A 25651-nucleotide genomic window follows, 5' to 3' on the forward strand; every position below is an offset into this window, starting at 1 on the left:
GTTGTGATGAATATTTAGCTGGACGAACATAATGTTGGGCCTTGGCGCGGAGAGAAAACTTGTTTTCTATTAAACGAGATGAAGTCTTGGGTTTATTTTGTTACAGATTCACGCCACCATTTGTTGTAGGTGTTTTAGCATTTTGTTTCCAATAGTGGGATGTGCGGAGTTAATATATTTTCTTTGTTGGTCATGCGTTTTGCTCCGTTGCATGCGTGAAACGAACTGGATTTCTAGGCAAGGAAAAAGTAATACCGGTTCGCTTTTTCGATAGAATTACAGTTTATGGTTCGTGTCTGTTAACAATTTTATTTTATATTTTTTGCTAGATACAGCATATAAAATTAACAGTCGTTAGTTAGGATATCGACATTATTCAAATAGTTTTCTGTCGAATTCCCCTCTGTGGTATTTTACCGACAAGACAAGTCAGCTGTTGAATGCCCTATCGATGACTTGGAATTTTTAATGGCGATTTTGAGACACGGCTGTACTTCTCACTTTCTGATTTCGCACCGTGACGAGCGGGCGAGCTATTTTCTACTTCCAATTCCATTGAGGAGATGGGTAAGCTTCATTGTCTAGTGCTCAATTTCGATGGATTCCATGGATATATTGTCAATATCTGTTTTTCTTTATAGAAATAAAACTCGGTGTCCGCGCGAGGACGCGAGTCAACGACGCTTGGGCGTTCATGTTTTTATAGTGGTAAGTTGAATAATGGTCTATTTGGCCGCTCCCTTTTTCTTTTATCGGCATCGCGTTGTCGGTTGCCGCTTTGCTAGCTCAGTCTTTGACATAGTTGTTTTTATTTCTAGCCACACCGTGTCAACCACATATTGTATTTGCAAGAGATGTCCCCTTGAGGCTTTTCGCAAAACAATAGCGGCCTGCGGCGTATCCCTGGCGACTCTCTAAAAGAAGAAACCCTTCAGGTAAGTCCTTTAGGCGATTTTTTTTTCCGTAGCGTCATCTCAGAATCCTACCCTCCCTGTAAATTTCTCATTGGAAATAATATTGTTCCAGGGTTTTTTTATTCTACCTGAAAAGTACAGTCTTCACTTCTGGATCTGTACCTGATCCCGATTTCACCGGAGTACTTTCCTGTGGCATCGAAGTCTGAACCCATCCTCGGTTTACTGTGTAGGAGCTGGGTAGAAATATTACTTACTTTTTGAATTTGATGCCTTCCACGTAAGTCATTTGAATCTGATTTATTAACTCCCGGTGAAACCGTGTAGATGTGTATCTCCATATAAGATAATCTGTGCGTTAAGGTGGTAGACCTGATCGTGCTAGGGTCGAATCGGGTAACGAACCACCGCCCTGTGCTTCCTGCCGGCTGACGCTGTGATGTTCTTGTTGCAGTCGTTCAGTACGGTGTACGGGGTAGCCGATTACTGCTAGCACCGAGGCATTCCATCTGTGTCCTCAACTCTGTAGTGGTTAGAGTACTAAGTTCGCCGCCCTACGTTAGGCGTCTTCTTACTCGACCCATGATTTCACAGTTCCCCCCATTCTGGCAGGAACTACCCTTCCCTTGACGCTATTTCACCCTCGGTATGACGTGAAGTCACCGAGTACCCAATTTCATTTTTAAATTATTAATATTTTACTTTCTAACGCTGCCTTGTCACTTGTAAACTGATATTGGTGAGTAATTCAAATTAACTGTTCTACCCTAGGAAATTAATACTACCAGAACTGTTTTTTTTACTTATTTCCATTTTTTAAATACAAGGTGTCACAACCAGTGGTAAAGTTATACAGCTATTTAAATAACGCCCGTTTCCTTATCTGCTATTGTGGTAGTAAAACTGTGATGTTTTCTTCCTTTCTTATGTAAATGTTTAATTTCCAAATTTAGACCTAAAATAAGAATATTCTGGTTTTAACTTTAAGTAACGCTGTAGGTAGGTATTGTGGTTACGGAGCCTAACCCATCTTTCACGGGTACCTTCTATTGATCGATGTGGTGGTGAAGCAACCTCAAGTTCTGTTATTATTATATGAAGGTTTACCTCTCTGGTATTTTAGTTTAAGAGGTGTTTTGATAAAAATATAGGTTACTGCCTTTTTGTAACCTTCACTGCCTTTTTGTAACATTGGTACTTTTCAATGTAATAAACAATATTAACTTAAACTTACAGTTTTTTATTTAGACATATCATTCGTTTGTCGATGGAGACACCTGGCGCCTATCTAAATAAATTCTTGGTGACTCTGTTGCTCCGGGACCTCGCCGAATCAACGCCCTGTAGTCTCATTAATTCATTTTACCATTTGCAATGATAGCCGTGTGCATTAAAGGAGAGCTTTCACCGCCAAGGGTGACCTCTAGCTTTTCAAGATCACTTCGCGGAGTTGAGATTACCCATGTCTAGTAAGTGTTTATAAACTACTTAAAATTTCAGTTGGTATATTGAAGAAAAAATTAATACAGGGATGTATTGGGTCTTTTAGTAAGAAAACTAAAACTAAACATGTAACATGTAACTATATCTACGTTCAATGGAAGTGTAGAATGCTTCCACCGTCTTCATAAAGAAAAATAATATTTTGAATCTGAAATAACCATAGTAATATGCTTTTGGATTCCGAAGGCAAGCTCACGCCTGCGGCCCCCTAAGTTAGTTCGTACGCACTCATGTCATGCTCTGAAAGCAGAGCAGTACCGAGGGCATGTTGAAGATTGAAGATGCCCCATCTATTGGGGAAGTGACGAGCATTCGTACGTTTACCTTGCGCTTTTTATTTATTTTTTGTTAAAGTTTTCCAAACCGTATCTTTTTGCTTTTTATTTTAAGGACAGGTCCATCACCACCACTATCAGCCGAAACACGTTCACTGTTGAACGAAGGCCTCTAGAATGTCTGATCATCATGAACGACAATTTGGAATACAAAGAGAACTCCTTTCTTTACTAATATATTTTATTATCACATATATTTATTAGGGGTCCATATTGACTCGCATAAAAACGATCCTCGATTTTTTTTTCCTGCTACCGATTTGTAGCCAGAATCATCACTCTTTCGAATTTTTAACTTCATAATTTTATTTGTCATAAATTTGTACTACTACCAACTGAGGCCATAATGGTCACTTATCAGAATATCGTAATTCATAACGTTGTCACTAAGATATGTTTGTACTCATAATGCTGGGTTTCCTGTTTCTTTCATTCATAATCATCAATTTCAATAAACTAGTTAATCATAACATTTAAACATCGATTCAATTTTTTTACGTTAATTTAACGTTAATGCGATGTTGGAACTGAAGTGAAAGTTTCTATATATTATTATCAATATGGAGGAGAAATAAACGAATATAAATAGGCTCAGATATTGATGAGATTATTTTCTTAAATTGTGATTATCCTACTTTACTAGTGGCAGTTTGGTTCTGTAGTGGTCGCAGTTCTAACCTAACCTATCCTATATTAATGGCAGTAGTTTGGTGCTGTAGGGGTTGCAGTACTAACCTAACCTAACCTACTTTACTGGTAGCAGTATGGTTTTGAGGGGGTTGCAGTTTTAACTTAACCTAACCGACATTTCTGACATCTACGAATACTTATAAGACGATTGAGGGTAAAATTAATATAAAATTGATTTGCTGACGAATTGTTTTTTTCTTTGTTACTTACATCTATTGTGGTTAAATAATGTCTGCAGTAATAACTTCCAACAGATGGTGTTTGCTTCGCCTATTGATGGCGTTGTCATCGAAATACTTATTTCGTCACATTTTTTTTTCAGAAGCAAAACGCATGCCATAAATTGTATGACAGTGAAGTTTATAGCTACAAATAAGTCTGCTTTAAAAATATATGATAATGGAGTTATATGAGTACAAAACCATATGCTTAAAAACAGTATGACAAAAAAAAGGAGTACAAGAGATATTTATGACAACTGCCATTATGGTTTTTAATGCTTCGGAGTTATGATCGGTAGTAATAGTGACTAAGTATTAATAGTGAGTATTATGACAGAAAATTGTATGACAAACATTTTCGGAGTTACAATAATTGGGGTTGAAAAATTATGCCAACTTTGGCGCACCCATTTATTAGTCTTCTACTTTAAAAAAGTCTAAAGCCTAGTTTAGACATGTAAGAAAAATAGTGCAAGTTGCATTACACTGCGAGGCCGTAAAGCCAACGAGTTCTCTGTTCCTCTATGTTTCAGGTTTCGACGTGATCGTGTGTCTAAGCTGCGAATTATGGCTTGTTGCCCCCGAATGAAGAGTCAAACACACGACCCTGCAGTTGGTTTGTGTTTTCGCATCAGCCACCCGGAAGGGTAACCATTAGGTAAGTGGAAGGGTTGAGGGGAAAAGTTTTAGGGGTTTTAATATGGCCATATTTTTAGGGATAAGTACCTCAAAATGAAAAACGGAACCCTAATCGTTCTGTTGTCCGTCGGTCTGCCTGTCTCTCCATCTGTCAAGATTCTTTTTCTCAGAAACGCGTTGAGGTATCAAGCTGTAATTAATATCAAATCCTCAAATCTGCTACCCCTGGAAGCAACGAAGAAATCAAACTTCTAAGTCAACGTAATTAAAGATACAGTCATTAAGAAAGGAGTTTCCATACAAATTGTCGTAACCAAAAAACTTAAAGGTCACTTTCGGTTGTTCTAGTAACTTGAAACCTGATATGAAGAGTCATAGAGCACAACCCATAAGAGAAGTCTGAAAATCTGAATTTTACGCTCTCTGTCTAATATGTCTGTAACCATGATCCTACACTGCGTATATTTTGCTTAGAAGAAGGGCTCTGCTAACTATGGATATTTATAGAGATAACTACCCACAAATTTGTACGGAGCCCTTGGTGCGCAAGTCCGAGTCGCACTTATAGCTGTTTTTTTTTCATAACGTCTTTATTATAACACTGCATGAAAATTAATTCATTCCGGGTATATGATTATCTAAACTTTTTCAATGAATTTAATGTAATATATTATATTAGCGTTTACCCGCGGCTTTGCGCGAGTAAATCATTAGGTACAGCAGTTGAATTGAAATTCCGGGATTTTATTAAATTCTCGTGGGGATTCCCTAAAATTAAATCGCGGTTTTCATTGACGGTAAATTAAAAACAATCATATCAAATTTCATGACTCTGAACCCAGCCGTTGTTATTTTGAGATTTTATCCCTATCCCCTGGGAATATCGGAATAAAAAGTAGCCTGTTTTTTTCCAGATGTCCAGCTATCTACATACTAAATTTCATCCGAATCCGTCTAGCCGTTTCAGCGTGAAGGAGTAACAAACATACTCACTCACTCGCTCACAAACTTTCACATTTATAATATTAGTAGGACAGGGTTACATTTAGTTCACTGAAAAGTACAAATAAATAAAATCACAAAATACGATCCTTCCTTGTTTTTGTTTTTTAAAGTTTCGTATATTGTAACTTTTGGCTCTTCGGTTCCAAAACGTTACCCACCCCTGTATATTATTTGGTTCTCAATTTTAAGAACTTGTATAGCTGGTTTCATTTAAGTTAAGCAAGCTACTAGCTTTTGCCCGCGGCTTCGCCCGCATGGAATTCGGTAATCGCGCGCTGTTCTCTCGGGAACTGTGCATTTTCCGGGAAAAAAGTAGCCTTTGTCACTCCAAAAATCACGTCGTTACGTCGCTCCGTTTCGACGTGAAAGACGGACAAACATACAAACACGCACACTTTCGCATTTATAATATTAGTATGGATTGATTACTTTGTAATGTGCCTATTTACGATACTGCATACGACATTGGGTGTTCATTCAAGAGTTATTTCTGTAACAAAGAAAAGGATGGTTCGTTTTCATATCGCTGACCGAATGCACTACTGATAAAGTAGGTAGGTACGCATTTTGTATTCCGTTAATTTCCGGAAGTATACAGTACTATAGGTAATTTCTGACGTGTTGATAAGATGGATATAATAAAGATTACCGGTGAAATGAATACCGAATGAGTCACATTTAATCATTTCAATAATGTTATCGGCTTTCACAATTTTCAGGTGAACTTTGAAAAATTTAAGTAACAGAAATATCATTAATCAAATCATTACTATGCTATATATATGAACGTGTACGACGTGTACCTTACAGGTATTGCATCACTGAACTTCAGTTTAACCTGTGACTAAATCTAATATATTTTGTCTATCTTATATATATGTATATATATTTACGTATTATTATTTTTAAAGCATTGTATTGTAGCTTTTACTATTTTTGACTTTTAAACTCATTCTTTGTAGGTCCTAATTGTATACCTCTCTCATCGACTCAATAGTTGATTGGTTGAAATCCTTTAAAGGGATCAATTTGTTTTACGCTGGTGGTATGTTTTTAGTGAACATGTACTGCTTGTGACATCTACATATTATACAGATACAGTTAAAACTTTGAAAACAAAAAACACATTAAAGTAGATAGATACGAGTAACACAATGTAACTTACGTTTAATTTGCATCCTCATTAAATACCTCCTAATTGTTATTTATCATTATCACCTTATGTAAGAGCAGAAGCAGGAAACATTTAGTTGATTTAGACCCTGTTTCACCACCTGTCGATTAACTTTAAGTGTCAGTTAAAACTAATGCCGTCTTTGTTTATTCGGACAAAACGAACAGAGACGGCATCACTGATATCCGTCACTTAAAGTTAGTCGACAAGTGGTGAAACAGGCCCTTAATATAGCAAATTTTACCGGTAACATACGTGCATGTAAAATATAATAGTGGAAAGGTATTTATGGTGAGCCTCAGAATGTTGTTCATCATTTCACATCTGTATTCCATTAGCAAATACGGTTTAGCCTTCCTTGAGATTTACCAATTTATCTTGAGCTCCCGCACCCCGCCTACTACATTGTGAATGTAGGGCAATGAGGGAGAGTTAATGCTTAATCAAGGGTCTCTTGTGGTTGGACGATGCCTAAGACGCAACAAACGCCTGAGGTGCCACCGACCAGGTAACGAGTAGGCGGATTGAGGGTTGTCACTACTACTTATATTATCTAAAGTTATTGTTCCCATCATAAATGGGCTATGTAGTCTACTGTAGAATGTATAAGCATTTCTTTCACATTCTACATATTTATTAAAAATAAAGTTTATGCTTTGCTGTGGTTCATTGATAAGAGTTTAGCGGAGGAAGGGAGGGGAGGGGATGGGGGGGGTAAGTTTACTATCATCAAATTTTACATACATAAGAAACAGTGCTAAATTGCGAAGCAGTTGGGCTGGATTAGGTTTAGTTAAGAAATATTTAAAATGTCGCTAAAACCTACGCGTAATCAAGTGTAAATTCATGTATTTTTTAATTTTCAATCTTACTAATTATTTACTCAACTTAAATCACATACCTATTATACCATTTATAAATGATTATACCATTTAAATTAAATAAAATAAAACTAATCAATATCAAATTTACTAAAATTACAAATCTTATTACTTATACTTACTGTTTGATTGTTAGTTACTTAGTGTGTTAAAACGAAATACTTTGCAAATGTCTCTGGAGTTACCGCCAATGACTTTGGAGTTACCATAAAAGTAACTCAATACACAGGTAACGCAAGCGACATTTGCCAGTATTACTTAGTTGGCTAAAAATATAAAGAAGCTCATAGCTTATTATATAATTATACACTTTGTGAGGTGAAGCCATATTTTTTTAATCTTATTAAAAGTACACATTCATACCGAGTGTGGCCTGTAATATGAGCAAAAAATTAAAACATAGATCGTACTCGTCAAACCGAACAACATTAGTTCAGCGACTTTTAAAAATAATGGAGTCTTTGGAATTTCCCTTTTTCATACAAATTAAATAATGCTATCAATGTACGCCATCCTAGAACACACTTGATATCGCCTGTCACCCTACAAACAACAAGCATTTTGCTTTACATTGCTTCTTCGCATAAACTAAAAAGTGGAATAAAAATTGAAAAACTCATTATTTATAAAAGTCGCTGAACTAATATTGTTTAGTTTGACGAGTATGATCTATGTCTTAATAATTTGCTCATATTACAAGCCACACCCGGTATAGTTACATATTTTAAATATTAGGTACCTTAAAATAACACAGCAAAATTACCGTGGGGCGGCTTTCACTCAAAATAACACATTTCTATTTTGCAAGCCACTATTACCTAATCACTAATCATAGTCACATTAGCATCCCCAAAGATATCGAACAGCAAAACATCAAGTCATTTCTCTTCCTTGTCCAAAACAAGTGAACTGTGCCAACCCTGCGCAGGGAAACATGTCAGCTAGCCCGTGTAATCTCGTTCGGATCGCGGGCCTGAATTTCATAAGTGCTCGGTTCAGTTAATGGATGAAAACATTAACTCCTTAGGGCCTGACGAATTTAGGAGGCTTTACCCAGGTGGCTTGTAAGCATTTGCTTATGCCATAGGGAGTTAACCGCTAGCGTGTTGGGCTCGCACATTGGGAAATCACTAACAACCCTCTGGCATCGGCGAATAAGAAGTTAATGTGGCATTCCCGCTTATTTTGGTAATTATGGAAATATAATAATTATATTTCCACAATAACTAAGTATAATTATTATACTTTGTTTCATTTGGTTTATTAGACTCTTGGTCGTGGGGTAATAGCGTTGTAAGTAAGTTTCGTAAAAAAAATCTAAGGGATTAGTAGACGCACTAGGAACCTGGCAGTTTCCTCGGCAAAGAATTAGCTTAGCTGTTTAAAGAAGAAATGCTGCCAGCATCATCGGTACCTTGCCTATGGAAGGGGACTCGTTTGCTATATTGTTTAAGGTTTCATGTTTTAATAATAAACAGTAGCGGCATCACAAATATCTGTCACATAATCAATGAGTGGTAAAATAGGCTTTAAATTGGCCAAATTACTGATCTACCTGCAATGCACAATACGGCAATACAATGACCATTTTATGGAATACTTACCACATTTAGATTAGCATTGAATGCATTATCCGTAACCTTCGTCAAAATGTGATAATAATATCATAATATCTACCTAAATCTTTTTTCTAGTTCTAAAATAACGTCTGAAAGCTAAGCAATAAGGGAACGACTAACAAAATAACCTTGCCGCCGTGATGGATAGCTTCGCAGCTGTGCAAAGATTCACACACGCGAACTGGCTTACTCAAATAAACCAACATGTTTCCACCACGTATGACATGATGGTTTCCTATCTAGGAAATCTATAGGGTTATAAGTTTTTTCTCATTTTGTTTGCATAACTGGGCGACCAAGCATTGCTCGGAGTCCATGACGCCATTCAGAAAATTTATATTATCCCCTGTTTCACCATCCATGGATTAAATTTATGTGACGGATAAATGTGATGCTCTCTCTGTTTGTTTTGTTTGAATAGACGGAGACGGCATCACAAAAATCAATGGGTATCAATTAATCAATGGGTGGTGAAGCCCCTAAATAAAACAATGTAAATACCACGGGACAATTTTTCTAGTCCTAAAGTAAGTAGATAAAGCTTAGTGTTATTAGATGGTAGGCAACAGATAAACATATTTAAATACATAGATACGTATATAATTAAATACATATGAAATACCCATGATTATTTTTCACAATAAAATCTGCCCTGATCAGGTATAGAACTTGGGTCCTTAAGCTTTTTAGTCAGGTCTCCTAAGCTCTCAACTTGTACTTTGAACGTAAAATGAATAATGCTGATGATAAGACCTTCGCAGATCGATATCTAAACTGAAAATATCGCTAACAATCCTATTATTGGTGTCCAAATCGTTAGAGTTGTTTGCGGGATCGCATCATAGTATTCCTATTTTCCTATTGTTAGTAGCTTTTAATATTTTAAAGAGAGAAGACTAACATACTTGTTGACGATAAATACGATGGTTATGATTATGAATTATCAGCAATAATATTAAGAAATCAATGGACACACAGTTGACGCAACCAATCTGACTGAGCAACTGACTCAAAACTGACTTCTTGTTCACTGACAGTCGCATTGCAGTGGATTTAAATTTAGAATTAAAAGAAAACAGATAATAAAGATGCTATATCTCAACAAGTCGCCAACAACACTGACTTTCTTTCCCTTGACCTACTATTTACCTTTTTTATGTATAACTAGCTGTTGCCCGCGACTCCGTCTAAGTAGAATTCGTTTATCGCTATTTATTTATTTATTAGGAACAGTTACAAATTAAAAACAGACAACATTACTTACATTACAATTGACACATTTATACTACACAATCAAAGCGCACTATCGCGGGTACTATGCATTTATCCGGGATAAAAAAGTAGCTTATGTCCTTTTATCGGGACTATTCGGGAACCCATTATCTCCATACCGAATTTCGCCTAAATCGGTTTAGCGCTTAAAGCGTGACAAGGTGACAGACAGACATACAGACAGAGTTACTTTTACATTTATAATATTGTAGAGATAACCTCTAGTGCGATTAATCGGTGATGTCATATGCGTTGACAAGCATTTGAGGGCCTACGCGGACATCTCAAAGCGTCTGTTTGCCCCAGACGTCCCGGACAAGCAATCGCCTAATTGAAACGTCCCGTCTGCGCTCTGTAATAAATGCACAAAACTGAAATGCCAGACGTTACTTTGATACCGGAAACTTTGGGGCCACAGTTTAATCAAAATTATAGCGTTGGTTACGTTTGGTGCGAATGTACCTAGGCTGTAGCTGGCAGGTGGTTACTGACAGGTTAGATTGTGAGTATTGTGTATATTTCTTATCTTTAAAAACAATTGAATAACATGAAGCGCAAACCTAATTATCTATGTAAAATATTCTGAAATAAATCCAACTGATCAGAATTGACTTTGAAACTTTGTCACAGTTTGAATTATTGGTTACAGTAAGTACCCTGTAGTCTTTCAGATAAGTTCTTTCTTATAAAAAAATTGAAAACCTATTCTAGTAAAATTTTTTTTTTGTTAATGTCTGAAAAAATAGCTAAGTGGTAAATTAAGACAAATGACTGTTAACATATTCTTACAAAGTATTATTAAAGAATAAAAGGGTTACTTTGTGATTTGCTCTTGTGAAATTTTATTGCATTTTAATCCCACAAAGCAATAAGAAATAAAGACAGATATAATAAAAGAGAAAAAAATTTGGCTGGCCATTTTGTGCACTCTAATTTAATTATTTTAGTTTCATATTTAGTACTAGGAACCTTTTATTTTTCATGCATTTCTATATAATTATAAAGTTTTAGTTTTATTGATTGATTTGTTTTTTTTTTTTTTTCATGTAGTAGGTGGTAGATTTTTTTGACATTCATAAGTGCGTGTTATAGCCTTAATTAAATAAACATACTTTTATTTGTAAAATTAAGAAATACATGTAAATATATATTGTAATGTATATCAGCTAATTTTGAGACAAAAGATTGAATTATTCAGCTAACTATTTGTTTCCTGTGAATGTAGTAGTTTGGTATGTACTTATCTGATTGTTTTTTCTTAGGACAGATTAGGTTTATCTGTGCTGTCTTATCAAAAGCAACTATTATGAAATTTATAAAACAGTGACACATCAATGACTCATGCAACTGAATTAAATTTATAATACACAAAGGAAATTAATGTAGGAAATGAACACAACCTTCTTGAACCTTCTTATAACGTGAAGAGGCTTGCGTCTAGAAGTGGGGCTGAAGAGAAAGAAAGGAAATGTAACACTACTAAACAAGCAAATCAAGCAATCTACTCATATATAAATATAATTCATAAAACAGCCCGAAACTTTGTTATTATAGTTGCATTTTTGCAAAAAAGTTTTCTTAGTGTCGTAGACAAAACACGGTAAACTGATTTTTGGAAATTTGCCTGCTAACAAAGTTAAAAACGGTGTAGAGTGTGTATGGAACTTCCGTATTTTTGAAGCTAAAAATACAATGCCAAATTATTTAATAATATGATGTTGATGGATATTTATTATTTGGATGTTTAACGAATTTTGATGAATTAAAAATAAATAATCCATACTAATGAATGTGTGTGTTTGTGTGTTTGTATGTCTGTCCGTCTTTCACATAGAAATGGAGCGACGGATCGACGTGATTTTTGGCATAGAGATAGTTTATAGGCCAGAGAGTGACATAGGCTACTTTTTATCCCGGAAAAAATGCACAGTTCCCGAGGGAACAGCACGCGATAACCGAATTCCACGCGGGCGAAGCCGCGGGCAAAAGCTAGTAAAATAATAAGTACTAAATGTTAAAGGCGCTTACCATGCAAGTCCTTGGTGTATGAGCCCGAGATGCACTTCTCTACTGTGTGGATGAAGCCACGGGCTATAGGAACTAGTCACTTCATAAATACATTTAGGTGAAGTTTGAAAACTCTGTAAACAAAAGACTCAGTATCCGTAGCGAAATGCCATGGACAATTTAACCGTCTGCAAGAAGCAAGCATCGATATCAATTAAGTGCGCTCCTCGCATTTTGGGCACCCTAACGACTACCTCTCAGGAAGAGGGTCGTGGAACATAGAAGCCTAGTCGTTTAACCTATGGTCTCTCAAGAAGAGGGTCATGGGTTCCAACCCAGGCTTGCACTTCTGAGTATTTCAGAATTTATGTGAGACATTTGGAATTTACCATGAGCTATCTGCACACATTTACAAATAAATTCAATGGTATGTGTGAAATTCCCAATCTGCATTAGGTCTACGTGAAAACTGCAGCCCAAGCCCTCCCATTCTGAGAGGAGGGTTGTGCCCTGCAGAGGGACTTTTTAGGCCGAGAAGAACGACTACAAGTCTTGCGCATTGCCCCAACGATTATTTAACTATTTATTAGTTGTTTATCATTATATTTACAGCATTAAAGTTTCATAACTAATATTAGTTCTCCGTTACTGTTTTATCATTATCAACCTAACCAGCCGATTATCTAGCGGAAATAATAGCCAAAGAGCATCATAAAGCTGGATGGAGAAAACGGCGTTTGGCAAAGAGTCGTAATTGTTTTAAATGCTTCAATTTTCCGTAATTACTCTTACCATTCAAGGGCTTCGTCATTCGTCTCTGATATTAATCAACTAAGTACTATAAACCCGATAAGTATTTTAAATTGTGCAATGAATGTAAAGTTTAAAGTAAAGTGTGTTTTTATAAGTAGTGGAATTGTATGTTTTATTTCGTTTGCACATAAATAAATCAATTAGATTTGCGATAGCATATAATTATACATACATGCAGTACACGGCTGGTCATAAGATTCTTCCAAAGGGTATCAATGAGCTTGGCTTTCGACACTCCACCTCCAGTCACAATCAGCGATCCTGTGCAAATCGCCACAGGTAGAGGCGTGCGTTCAATACTACGTTTCCTAATTTCCACTACCGCACTTTGAGGAACCGTCTGTCTTTAAATCCTCACCATATTGATGATTGGCAGTCTAATACCGTGCGTTTTAAGCGAAACTTCTTTCCTCGCACGACGAAGATCTGGAATTAGCTTACAGCGGCAACATTCCCGGAGCGTTACAACTTAGGGATCTTTAAAAAACGGGCCTACCAATTCCTTAAAGGGTCGGCAACGCACCTGTGATTCCCCTCGTATTGCGGGTGTCCATGGGCGACGGTGATTGCTCTCCATCAGGTGACCCGTCTGCTCGTTTGCCCCCTCGTTTTATAAAAAAAAACGTCTTTCGTAACATGGGTTCCACTGCAGCATTCATCTACCCCGATCATGATCATCATGTCAGCTAAAAGACATCCACTGCTGGTCAAAAGCCTATCGCATTGAGTTCAACAACGTTACGATCCAGCGTACGTTGTCTGCATCCAACTGGTTTCTACGAATTTTATCAGGTGGTCGGTCCATCTTGTTAGAGGTCTTCCCACGCTGCGTCTTACGGTTCGCAATCACTAGGTACTTCTAGAACCTAATTACTCCATTATCCAGTTGAATGGGCAAACTGTCCCGCCCGCTACCATTTAAGTCTATCCCAATAGTTTGCTGATAGGTGTAATGATGAGTGTCACCAGCCTATTAATTATCAACCTATTTTAATCTCGTCATCATCATTATCAGCCAAAAAAAGTCCACGTTGGACAATGAGTCCCTTACAACACCACAATTTGCAGGTGGTAGGACCTTGTGCAAGGTCCGCCCGGATTGCTACCACCATCTTGCTTGAAGCAGCAGTGCTTGCACTGTTGTGTTTCGGCGTGGAGAGTAAAACAGCCGGTGAAATTACTGGCACTTGAGGTATCCCATCTTAGACCTCTAGGTTGGCAACGCATCTGCAATCCCCTGGTGGTCGCGGTGGTGATCTATTACCATCAGGAGACGCACTTGCTCGTTTGCCATCCAGTCGAAAATAAAACAATGAATGACAAATTGCCAGTTACAATTACCGGTTGCCTGGAACTCCTACGGTGTCTTTGAACCTAGTTACTCTGTCTGGCAGTTAGTGGTCGCAACTAGAGAGCCTTATCGACCTACTTAACATTAATCTTATATACATTTTGAAACCTGGCGTGCTTGCTTCGTGGACTTTTTAAGTTTTAAGCAAAATACGAGTAGATATCTACTGCTTTCAATTCCGACCGCTTTTCAAAACATAACCCGTTGACTTTACATTTCGCTGCTTTCTAGTGATGGATAGGTGTGGGCAAGGTTTTGTGCACGCGTGTGGCCATTAGTGGAATAGGTTTTCCATCAGATTAGATATATTTTGCCGAAGTCCTCACCACAGAGTTTTTGAATAAACATTTATTTTAAAGGTTGGTTGTCAGTGAACTGTAATGGACACTACTCGTAATTTATTAGTATCTTAAAAATTTCGATGCTAACTGATTGTTAAAATAATGATTGTGTTTTATGTACAATAAAGTATTTAAATATATACATATTTATTTATTTACTTATTAATCAATGAAAATTTACAGAATTACAGTTGATACCATTGCGCTGTAAATTATCCATAAAACAAAGTAAAATGGATGACAAGTAACTTAATTTTTTTTAACAATAAATGTCATTCCATAAAGTCAGTACGTGAATTCCATTACACATAGTTTCTACGAGATGAAGACCGCTAATTACCTAAATGAGTAAGACATCCTGTAGTAAATGTATTTTTATAAAAGTAGTGAAAAGTGAATCATTAAAAACTTTTAAGTGTGCAATATATCACTGTACCTATAGGAAAAATAAGACAACCAAAATAAACCACCCGAGCAGTGTGTACTGTTGTCATCTTCATATATGTAGGTAACCACATCGGAGCTGTTTGGGTGCTCATAGATATCTAAAAACCTACTTTTTTAGGGTTCCGGAGCCAAAATGGCAAAAACGGAGCCCTTATAGTTTCGCCAAGTCTGTCTGTCTGTCTGTCCGTCCGTCCGCGGCTTTGCTCAGGGGCTATCAATGCTAGAAAGCTGTAATTTTGCACGGATATATATGTTAACAATGCCGATAAAATCATACAATAAAAAATTAAAAAACATTTTTTTTTAGGGGGGAGGTACTGTATTTTTAGATGGAAACCCTCAAATTTATATCAGAACAAGTTATTTAAAAAAAATATGTGTATAGGTAGGTACTGTATGTGTGTACTGTGTGTACTTTACCTACTGTAAATAGGAGGAACGAAATTTTAATTTTTAAATTGTAATGAAATCTCTTTGGGTTTACTATTTGTTGGGCTGGTTTTAATGCCATAAAAAATATATACTTTCAATATCAGTCATTTTGTACGAAAGCTTACACAAATTTATTATGAAGCAATTCGTATTTAACAAATACAAATTTAACTCGATTCGTAAAAGCTTTTTTTGCACCCTCTCATAATCTAATAATTTTCTCAAAAGAGGTGAAAATGAATGCATTTAAAGAGAAAACTCGTTGCCGATTATAGAACAATATTGTTACCATGCTTATCTCTTTATCACTACGTATTTATGATAAAATGATATATTTTATCAAGGTGCTTATAACAAAATGGCCCAAGTCAAACTAAAAGAATGCCAAATTCATCAGGTAACACCACTCGTTGAGTTTAAATTGAAGGAGATAATTGTGGAGACTTACGTCGAAGAAGGTGACTCAAAACTTTTGAATGTCTACTTGAATATTGTCACAAAGAACAGTTCAATACTTGTTATACAAGCGTACAAACGTGTAAAATTTAAAATTGTTTATTTCTTAACAAAGCTAAGTATTAATTTTGTTTTGATCTGTGACAATGGCAGCCCCACACGGTAAGCTCCTTTTATAACTTTGTTTTCTATTTATTACTTCTACTTCTGACATGCGTTAGGTAATTCTTTAACAAGGAAACATTTAATCTGATTAATCTAGTTTTGCGTGCCATTGTTGATAAAAAGTAAAATATAAGAGTATTTATAAATTTACATCAGCTTAGACTTTTTTATCATGAATGATAGTTTTTAAATTCCCCGGAAATAGCTAATTGAGTATTAACTTTAGTTTAAGAGGGTTCAACGAACAGAACAAAATACTATAGTTGCGGATTCGTAAATGCCTGTCTACCGACGATAACGAATTCATAAACACCACCACCACCTATGAATTACTAGCTTCATCCCGCAATTATCCTGCCGAGGTAGTTCAAAAAGTCGGCTAGCTCTCAATCCCGAATAAATTTCGAATAATCCCTTCTCAGTGCAACTCTATGATCCCCAAGGAATATTTTTTGCGAAATTTCAAGTCTCTTGCTCTTTAGCTAACCCTAAGTCACTTTTGGCTTTCGGCTGTGTCCACCACTCACGTTTTTTTAGGTAGGAATAGATAAAAATGATTTGCTTTATCTTCTACAACTTCTCCTGTTTGCCTATCTCTCACAAATCATCTAAGAGACACAAGAATTGTTTTTTTTTTTTAGGAAAAGATGCTTACAACCAAGAGACCGCTTACCCTCCGTATGACCCGATGCCCGCAGGTCCCCCAGCATATGGTCAGTACCCCCACCCCCACCCACCGGGACCTCCGCCACCTGCCATACATGTTCAACCAGCTGCATTCTACCAGACCTCTCTAGGTACTACAGTCATCCCTGGAGCAGTGATCGTACAACAACATGTGGGGCCACACCCTACGCGAACAACTTGTCGTTCTTGTAACCAGGAGATGGTGACCAGAATTGACAGAAGACCTACCATGAGAACTCACCTTATGGCTGCTTTGCTTTGCGTATTAGGGTGAGTCAAGTTTTTAATTTATTTTATCTATTTTTATCATTTCTAAACCCCTTCAAACGAGGAGATTGACTTATTGTTTTTGTAGCCTTATCTTTAACACCGAAGATAAAAAATAAGTCTAAAAGTTTTAAATTTAATAGATAATATTTACATAAGTACTTGGTTAAGTTCGTATCCGATTCCCACATGAAAGATTCCACCAGGTTACTTTGAAAATATCAAGCAAAAAATAGCTACTACCAATTTTGTATCACGTAAAGTCAATTTCCACTATTTTTTCCTTAAAACTACAGGGAAATTGCTTTATTACGTAAAGTTTGGATTACCGGGTAGCTAGTGGTTAAAGAACCTGACTATGAAGCTTGAAGTCCCGGGTTCGATCCCCGGCCTAGTACAGTCAGCATCAAAAGTAGCGGCTCACTTTTTTACTTTGTCGTATTAGCACATTTGACAAATTCGTATGGTGTTAAGTACGTTGCTGTAAAATGACAAAGTACAAAAGTATGCAGCCACTTTTGATGCCGTCCGTACCCATTAGTACAAGCTTTGCTTAGTCTGGGACTAGGTCAATTGGTATCAATTGTCCCATGATATTTATTTAAGTACTAGGTACAACTCGTAAAACTCCCTTGTTACATTCCATTCAGCATAATGTTTGCAGCTTAACCATACCAGTGTAAGAAAATGTAAGTTCTTTAGACTTTGACCATACCTTAAATAATAATATCTTCCATTAAATTATACGTAATTCGATTTAACAAAAACTGATTTCTTGCTATTTCAGATGTTGGCCCTGCGTGTGCATCCCCTATTGCGTGGACTCTTGCCTCAACACTGACCACTACTGCACGAATTGCGGTTCATTCGTCGGATCTTATTCGAGTTAAACCCAATCTAGACCCAATCCTACAATACCAGCCGTAAAATTAAAATGTTAATCCTGACATCCAGTGCAATCAACAGCACCAATATCTGACAAAACAAAGGGTGTATAAATATCTGATACGGCTCTATTTGTAGGGCCAGCAGGAGGTGGCAGATAAAGTATTAATGTAGGTGACGGTATAATTTAACCCTATTTCAGGCTTCGCCAATTTAGATATATTCACTACAAACTTTATCATAGTTTTATATTCCTTATCTTTTTGAATTATATTTATAACAAATTGCATTGAGTTGCGTTATATTGCAAAGGAGACGAGATTTAATCTTTGTGTAGATTGTTATGTAGTTGATAGAAGCACCATGTGTAAAAAAGGGTAAGCGTTAAAGACCATAGTAACTGCACGTTCAATAAACGAGAACTTGATTTAGGAACAAGTACGATACTGGAATGATTATCTATTACTCAAAAGATTATCTTGCCGTAAATTTCCGAGCATTTTTGCTCTCCGACGGGGTTAGCGAACATTTACGAACATGCTGTCCAAAACTGTTTTGGTATTGAATTGCGTATGCAAAGTCATATATACTCGTATTGTACCACTAGATATTTTTTTGTTTTATTATCAAAAGATAATATTAAAGATGAGAATATGGGGCAAAACCACGTGCTCAATTTCTAGTCTTTTGTTTGTCAACAATTGATAACAGTGATGAACATGCAGATTGTCTTTCATAGAAAAATTAAGATTGACGTAAAGTTACTTGTGTAAGTTATGTGTAACGATAGTATTAAACTTATTTATTTAAATTTAAATGGTGTAAAAATAGAAACCCACTACCGTAAACTCAGGTTTCTATAGTCCCAAGCGTTCATCAATAGTCCAAGCGGACTTTTTAACATTTCGAACAATTACAGAACCGCTAACGTTTAGGAGGTTCATGTGCGTTTTCTATTGGATTAGGCTGCGATGAACCTCCTAGATGACGTTAGCAGTTCCGTTATTGTTCGAAATGTTAAAAAGCCCCTTTGGACTATTGATGAACGTTGGGACTATAGAAACCAGAGTTTACGGTATCCACATTGTATTGTCGCCATAGGGTGTATATTCAACATGCCATCCCATTTGATTAGAAATACTTCATTCCCATGGATGAAACTTGTTGTTTTTTTTTACATTGTTTATAGTTATTATGTGTGCAATTTTATTTATGTTTAACGTATTCTGTCCGAAATGTAGGTAATTAAAAGTATTTATTGAATTTTTAGAACATTGTATTTTAATTTTGTAAGTTGTATTAAAATTTTGTGTAGCTTTTTGAACCTGTTTCGGCATTGAGGTTCGTTTTAGTGGAATATTAGTAAAAAAGTTAAATTTAATTCTACTTATTTACACGTCTACAAAGTATAATACTTATTATGTTACCTCGTATTCTATTTAGTAGAAAAAAAACAATATTTTAATTTTTAAATACCTCGAAAATTTAGTTATAAAATAAAGTTTTAAATAAAAAAATATTTTTTACTTTTTCGAGTTTTTATAACTGAAATACCAATTATTCCATTGTGTTCGTTTTACTTGTAACGTAGCACATCCAAAAAACCTGAAAATTTGCAGTAACACTAGGTGATAATAAAATTTATCCACAATGAAGTTATAGGGGGGTCGAAAATGGCCTGAACTGCTTCGAGAAAAGGATGGTAGGTACGGCCGTGCCACAGGCCGTGCCGCTTTTTTCCTCGACTTGGGGGGTGCACTACCGTGCCCCCAGATTTTCGATATTTAGCTCGTTGAATATATAGACATGTTTAGTGTTTAGTCCAGCTCATTCTGAGCATACTTCTAGGGCTTCGATCATGATACATGTTGTAAATGGTGTCAAACTTATAGAGGCAAGTGTGAGTTAAAACTAAGCTCATCAATAAGGTAAGGTGAGTTCATAAAAAGACCAGGGTCTATTTGCAAAATACAGTACACCAGCTATTAGTATTAGTAAATTTCAATACAAAATCGCTACGAGTAAATACCATTTTAGTCGTACTTTGTTATGCAATTGGACTTAGGTTTTGATTTTCATTTTAATCGGCCCAAAAAATTATACACTCTTTACCTTGGGTAGCCGTAAAAAAAAGGAAAAATGACAGAGAAAGTTAAAATAACAGTATTGTTTTTCGGTATTAGTAGCAAAAATGGCCGCTATTTGATAGTTTGACGCAAAAGCATTCGAAACGCTTGTTGTGTGAAAAAGTCTACACTGAGGGCTCAGACATCTTTAAAATTATGTAAACTAGGCGTTACAGTACGATTACTTTGAGTTAAACTTGACAGATGGGCGTGCCTTCAGTCAGTTTTCAACTTTGAGGTCATACAAATAAAATAGTTTTTACATAATCTGTAAACGTGGGTAGCGGTATACTAAAAATAGCTTTATTTATATGACGTCGAAGTTGAAAATTGACTGAAGGCACGCCCATCTGTCAAAACTGTTAACTCGAATTAATCAAACTGTACCGGTTATCAAAACCAATCGTTCGAACCTTTATCTGTATAGTTTATCTTTAAATGAGTCATTCCGCTTTATCGGTTAAACCTTTCATACAAATAGTATCATAATTCAGTTGAAAAGATAGTTGCATATAAACTCTGGAGACGAGAGGTTTTTTTTTATTGTTGTAGTGGAAAGAATACAGTAAAGTAAATTTAAGTGTTAAATATGGCAGATCAAATAGAAAGTAAGTATGTTGTAAGATATCTAAGCTATCAAAGAGGTTTCTCATGGAGTTATAATAATAGATTGCATCTTTAAAATAACGTATTGAATACAGAGCGACTGTGAAGACTGATATCCGAACCACCTTAGTTACTTAATAACTTAGAGTTTCGTAGTAAATAAGTAGTTACTTATTGGTGACACTAGTGTTCTTTTGTTTTTCTTTTTAGACGCGTGTGATGTTGGCTACTAACACTCCGGCAATGCTCACGAAAAACAAGAATTAGTATCTTTTACGTAAATGCGGTGATAAACGAGTTGCACACATTTACTAAGTTGTGTACTTTGTTTCGATATAACGTCTCCAGAATCATCATCCAATCCAAAATCATGCACAAGAAGACTCTCTCTCTTCAAAGTCGCTACACTCTGGACAGATGAGGATCAGTAGTGAACTTTCATGTCGATTATCTTAGGGAAGTAGTGTGGTGGTATCCCCTTGCCCTCCACACTGCAGAGGTGGAGTCCGGAGTTTGCAGTTAGCAATAATATAGAGTGCTACTGCCCGCTCTCTTATTAGGCCCCTTTCTCCTGAGGTACCATTGATTATCTATATACTTGTATTCCTTAAACTATTTTTGGGTGACTGCCATTCCACATACATACATCATACATCATAATCACTAGAGCTATAGAGCGAATGGACGGATTTTTGTCGTAGTAATTTGTACGCTATACTAAACTGTGTGAAAAGCAAATTAACAATTTAAAAAATCCACTTAGACATATAATCCAATAAACGAATAAATAAATATCTTGATTAGGCATCATTTATAAATGGTCTATTAAAGCTCAGATGCACCAAGTAACCTTGTCACAACTCATACTTAAGTCTCTCCTGTCTTCTCATTCTTTCCCTCTACGAGGTACCTAACTTATTTTCTGCTCCCACTGCAGGCTCGAGTTAACTCGTTTATAAGATGGATATAAAAGTACGTTAAAAGTGCGATCATTATATTGAAAAACAAATGCCCCAATTATCATGAATATTAATGCCACGCCTCGATCTTTCAGTTATTATTGTGCTTCAATAAGTATTCTGTGTATAGATAGATAAGCTTAAGATTATGGAATTCTTTGTAATAATAAAAACGTAGATCTTCCTTATTACATCACTAAGACTGTACAATCGATACGAATTTCCTCCTGCTGCCTTTGTGTTTTTTTTTTTCAGTTTCTTTGAAATAAGTTCCTAGTTGCTATGCATTGTTGGATAGCTAAGAAAACGTTTATGTTTTTAAAATAATCTGCAAGCCAAGTTTCATAACGTTTTTTTTTGTTTTCAAGGCATTTTAGTGGGAAAAAATCTCAAAAAAATATTGAAATAATATCGTTTTTCGTCTCGCATTTTTAAATTTGGACCGATAATTGTTGTTTTAATATTGATAAATAACCAGTGTTTAATTGTTTTTATAAATCAAAAGACAAAAATAGATTTAAATTGATACTTTTTTTAAATAAACTTTTGATGTTGCATTTTTGACTTATTTTGAAAAAAGCTAAAAACATGATAACTCAAAAATTGTTCACTTTTGCATAATGCATATGGGGGGTTAAAATTATCGCAAATAGTCACCACTATCACCTCTTAACGGGAATACGATGAATAACCAATAACCCTGTATTTATGCCCTCGACTGTATAGTGTATACAATACACCAAAGTGTATTGTAACCATCATGAGCGGAATTTCTGGTCTACTATTTACTTTCCACTGCTAGGCACAAACATCTACTTAAAATAAAGAAAAGCTTGTTCTATCCATGAAATTTTTTGAAAAATTCTTCTAAGCCACCTGTCGTCTACATTGACGCCATTGTGTCATGCTGCTAATGTCTATTGTTTTGCAATTATTAGTAGATACTCTCTGCTAAAGGTTATTATGTTTTGGTTTGACAGTTCGCCACGTTACGGTTTTATAAACACAAACTAATAGTTAACGACAAGCACTATTCGAAAATTCTAATACACCTTACGCACCCTTCAGCTCCCGACGACACGATAATCTGGATAGAGTCCTGGAAGGGATATTTTGTATGATGAGCATGTATGTTATCTTATCTTTATTCTAGGGGTCTTTATGGATACACTTCGCCCCACTGGGATGTTTTCTATATTAGCCCTTCTTTGCACTTAGTCCATTAAACTTTAAAGAGTACTGAAACAGAGTTTCTGAAAGTAAGAGTACTGGTAAGGGGCATCCGTTGCCCGTTTTGTTGCGACGTATATAGGCTGGGATGATGATGATGATGAATGAGTATTCCAAGACTTTTTTGATATATGTGTATGTTTATCCGTTGTCTAGCACCGATAGTACAGTTAGCAACAAAGATATAAATACAGCCAAAGTGCCAAAAATATGTATACAGGACTTTATTGCCTGAACATTAAGGCCATGTATACATATTTTTTGCATTTTGGCTGTATTCATATCTTTGTTGCTGACTGTACAAGCTTCGTACAAGCTTTGATTAGAATACCTAGTGCCATCCACGAAGACACGTGATTTTGACAAAATTAGACATTAATGACATTGTAATAAGAACCACGGCACGCGTCATCGTGAATGACTCTACCTATTGGCTGGGTGCTAAGTACTAGGTGGGGGTAATGAAATCTTTCGCAGCGCTTATATTGGCCAAAAGTAGAAATAATGTAGGCTCTGTCATCTGTCATACTCACATGAATCTGTCATTAACAAATAAATTTGTTTAGGCTTACTAGCTTATTTTAGTAATAGAAGTTTGTCTTATGGTGCTAGCTTGAATTATTGATCACTGTCCCTGTTTTGTGCTTAATTCCTCTACATCCCGGACATGTCCAGCAGATACCAACAATTTTCCTTTTGGAACGGTTTGTGGTTGAAATTTTGTATTGAGTGAACTCACAAAACCGGTCTTCAAAATGACAGTCATTTTGATCTGCAAACAATATTTAATTTATTACTATCGATACAAGAAGAATTATATTCTTCAGTTTTATTTGAAGAAACCATTAAAGTAGCTTTATCTTTTTGTTTTACAGTAAAAGTACAACTAAACATGAAGTAAACAAGCCCTAGCATAACGGAAATAAATCACACCGTTTGAATAAATTTTACTTATCTCATTCAACTTTTGTTCACCCAAACCACGGTATCACAGTCATTTTGTATTATAAATTAATACGTGATAGGTTTGATTTTTGTCACAATGTCGCGATGAAATTTCAAAACGTCGAGCCTCAGAGCCAGCAAAGTTGCGGACGATAAGTGGCGCTAATGTCGTGCACAGAGCCAATATGGGGCTAAATCAATTGGCGTTAATAAAATTGTTTTACAATATTATATACCAATTTTTTTTTGGTTCCAGGTCCACCTCCATACAAAGCCTACCCTCCCGGCGGGCCACCACCGGGACCTACAGTCACCACTGTCGTCCCAGGGGCTGTCATCATCCAACAATCTATGGGTCCCAAACCAGCTCATGTTACCTGCCAGTCCTGTAATAACGAGGCAGTCACGAGGATCGAATGGAAGGCTACGACGAGAACACACGTATTTGCTGGTCTACTATGTCTGTTTGGGTCAGTTTTATCCTTTGTGTCTTTGATTCTCATAAGAAATAACCGGACAAACGCGAGTTGGACTCCAGCACCGAAGGATTCGTACAAATTTGTAAGTGTCAGATACAAAAGTTAAGCAGCGTTTCCAACAGAGATGTGCGAGGATGTGTTGCGAGGAATATGTTTTTCATTAACCAATAGAAACGCTTCAAATGAAAATACGTCGCCTCGCTCCTCTTAGCTGTTTCCACCAGAGATGTGCTGTGCGAGGATGTGAAAATAAAGCGTTTCTATTGGTTAATATAAAACACATCCCCCGCCACAAATCCTCGCACATTATACTTTATTACTACTTTTGTGGGGGAGGAAAAAAGTGGGATTTGTTCAAATCCCTATTGCAGAGTATCGTTGAATAGGTCTTTTAAAAACATTATACAATACAATACAATGACTGTTTATTGAACACCAACACATAGTAAGCAGTACAAAAACAACAGGTTTATAGAGATTATAGGTAGGTAGGTGTAGCTGTTGCGTGCGACTCCATTTGCGTAGAATTCGTTTATCGCTATCCCGCGGGAACTATGCAATTTCTCGGGATAAAACTATCACTATTATGTCCTTAACCGGAACTAAAACTATCTGTATAGGTCCTAAAATTTCATCTAAATCGGTCCGGCGGTGAGACGTACAATAACTATCTATCTATCTACCCTTAAACGAGCAATTCTTGTATATTTATATATATTTATACTAGCCGTTACCCGTGACGTCCGCGCAGAAAACTATGAAATTTTCCGGGATAAAACTATTCTATTTCCTTCTCCAGGACTCAAACTATCTGTATACCGAATTTCATCTAAATCGGTTAAGTGGTTTAGACGCGATTGAGTAACAAACATGTAAACATCCAAACATCATCAGAATCTCGGAAACGGCTCAAACGATCTCGATGAAATTTGCTACGAAGGAGTTTTCGGGGGTGAAAAATCGATCTAGCTTGGTCTTAATTATCTCTGGAAAAACGCTTGTTACCGAGTTTTAGCCCGCGCAAAGCTCGCTCGCCCAGGCACTAAAAAAACTCAAGATAATAAAACTTAAGTTAAACATTGACCAGCAAATATGCCACTATTTTATACAGTAGAGTAAAACTAACAAAAAAAAAGAACATGAAAAAAATGAGTAATTAAACCATAAATTTAAATTACCAAAACAAAACTGACGTTTTGACA

At 36.2% G+C, this 25651-nt stretch overlaps 2 protein-coding genes across 4 annotated transcripts in view; both read left to right on the top strand.

Annotated features, from left to right (window-relative positions):
* LOC141441963 (lipopolysaccharide-induced tumor necrosis factor-alpha factor homolog) overlaps positions 1-25651 on the top strand; it is a 59395-nt gene that overhangs the window by 33157 nt on the left and 587 nt on the right. The window contains exons 1-2 of one of the 2 annotated variants that reach the window (XM_074106858.1): positions 20733-20838; positions 24227-24440. In XM_074106858.1, the coding sequence (XP_073962959.1) occupies positions 20820-20838; positions 24227-24440 (233 nt within the window). In that variant the 5' untranslated portion in view covers positions 20733-20819. Of the gene's footprint in view, positions 1-20732; positions 20839-24226; positions 24441-25651 lie in introns of those variants that run through there. The other variant, XM_074106852.1, reaches the window with a different exon arrangement.
* LOC141441924 (lipopolysaccharide-induced tumor necrosis factor-alpha factor homolog) lies at positions 16044-19630 on the top strand. 2 transcript variants are annotated; one of them, XM_074106819.1, is made up of 3 exons: positions 16044-16262; positions 16964-17222; positions 18007-19630. In XM_074106819.1, exons 1-3 carry the CDS (start codon positions 16247-16249, stop codon positions 18107-18109), a joined length of 378 nt encoding a protein of 125 aa, XP_073962920.1. In that variant the 5' UTR covers positions 16044-16246; the 3' UTR covers positions 18110-19630. The 2 variants fall into 2 exon arrangements, with proteins under 2 accessions (XP_073962920.1, XP_073962918.1); XM_074106817.1 differs by having other exon boundaries at positions 16052-16262; positions 16907-17222.

Source organism: Choristoneura fumiferana, chromosome 2 (genome assembly GCF_025370935.1).
Source record: "Choristoneura fumiferana chromosome 2, NRCan_CFum_1, whole genome shotgun sequence".
NCBI classification, from domain to species: Eukaryota; Metazoa; Arthropoda; class Insecta; order Lepidoptera; family Tortricidae; genus Choristoneura; species Choristoneura fumiferana.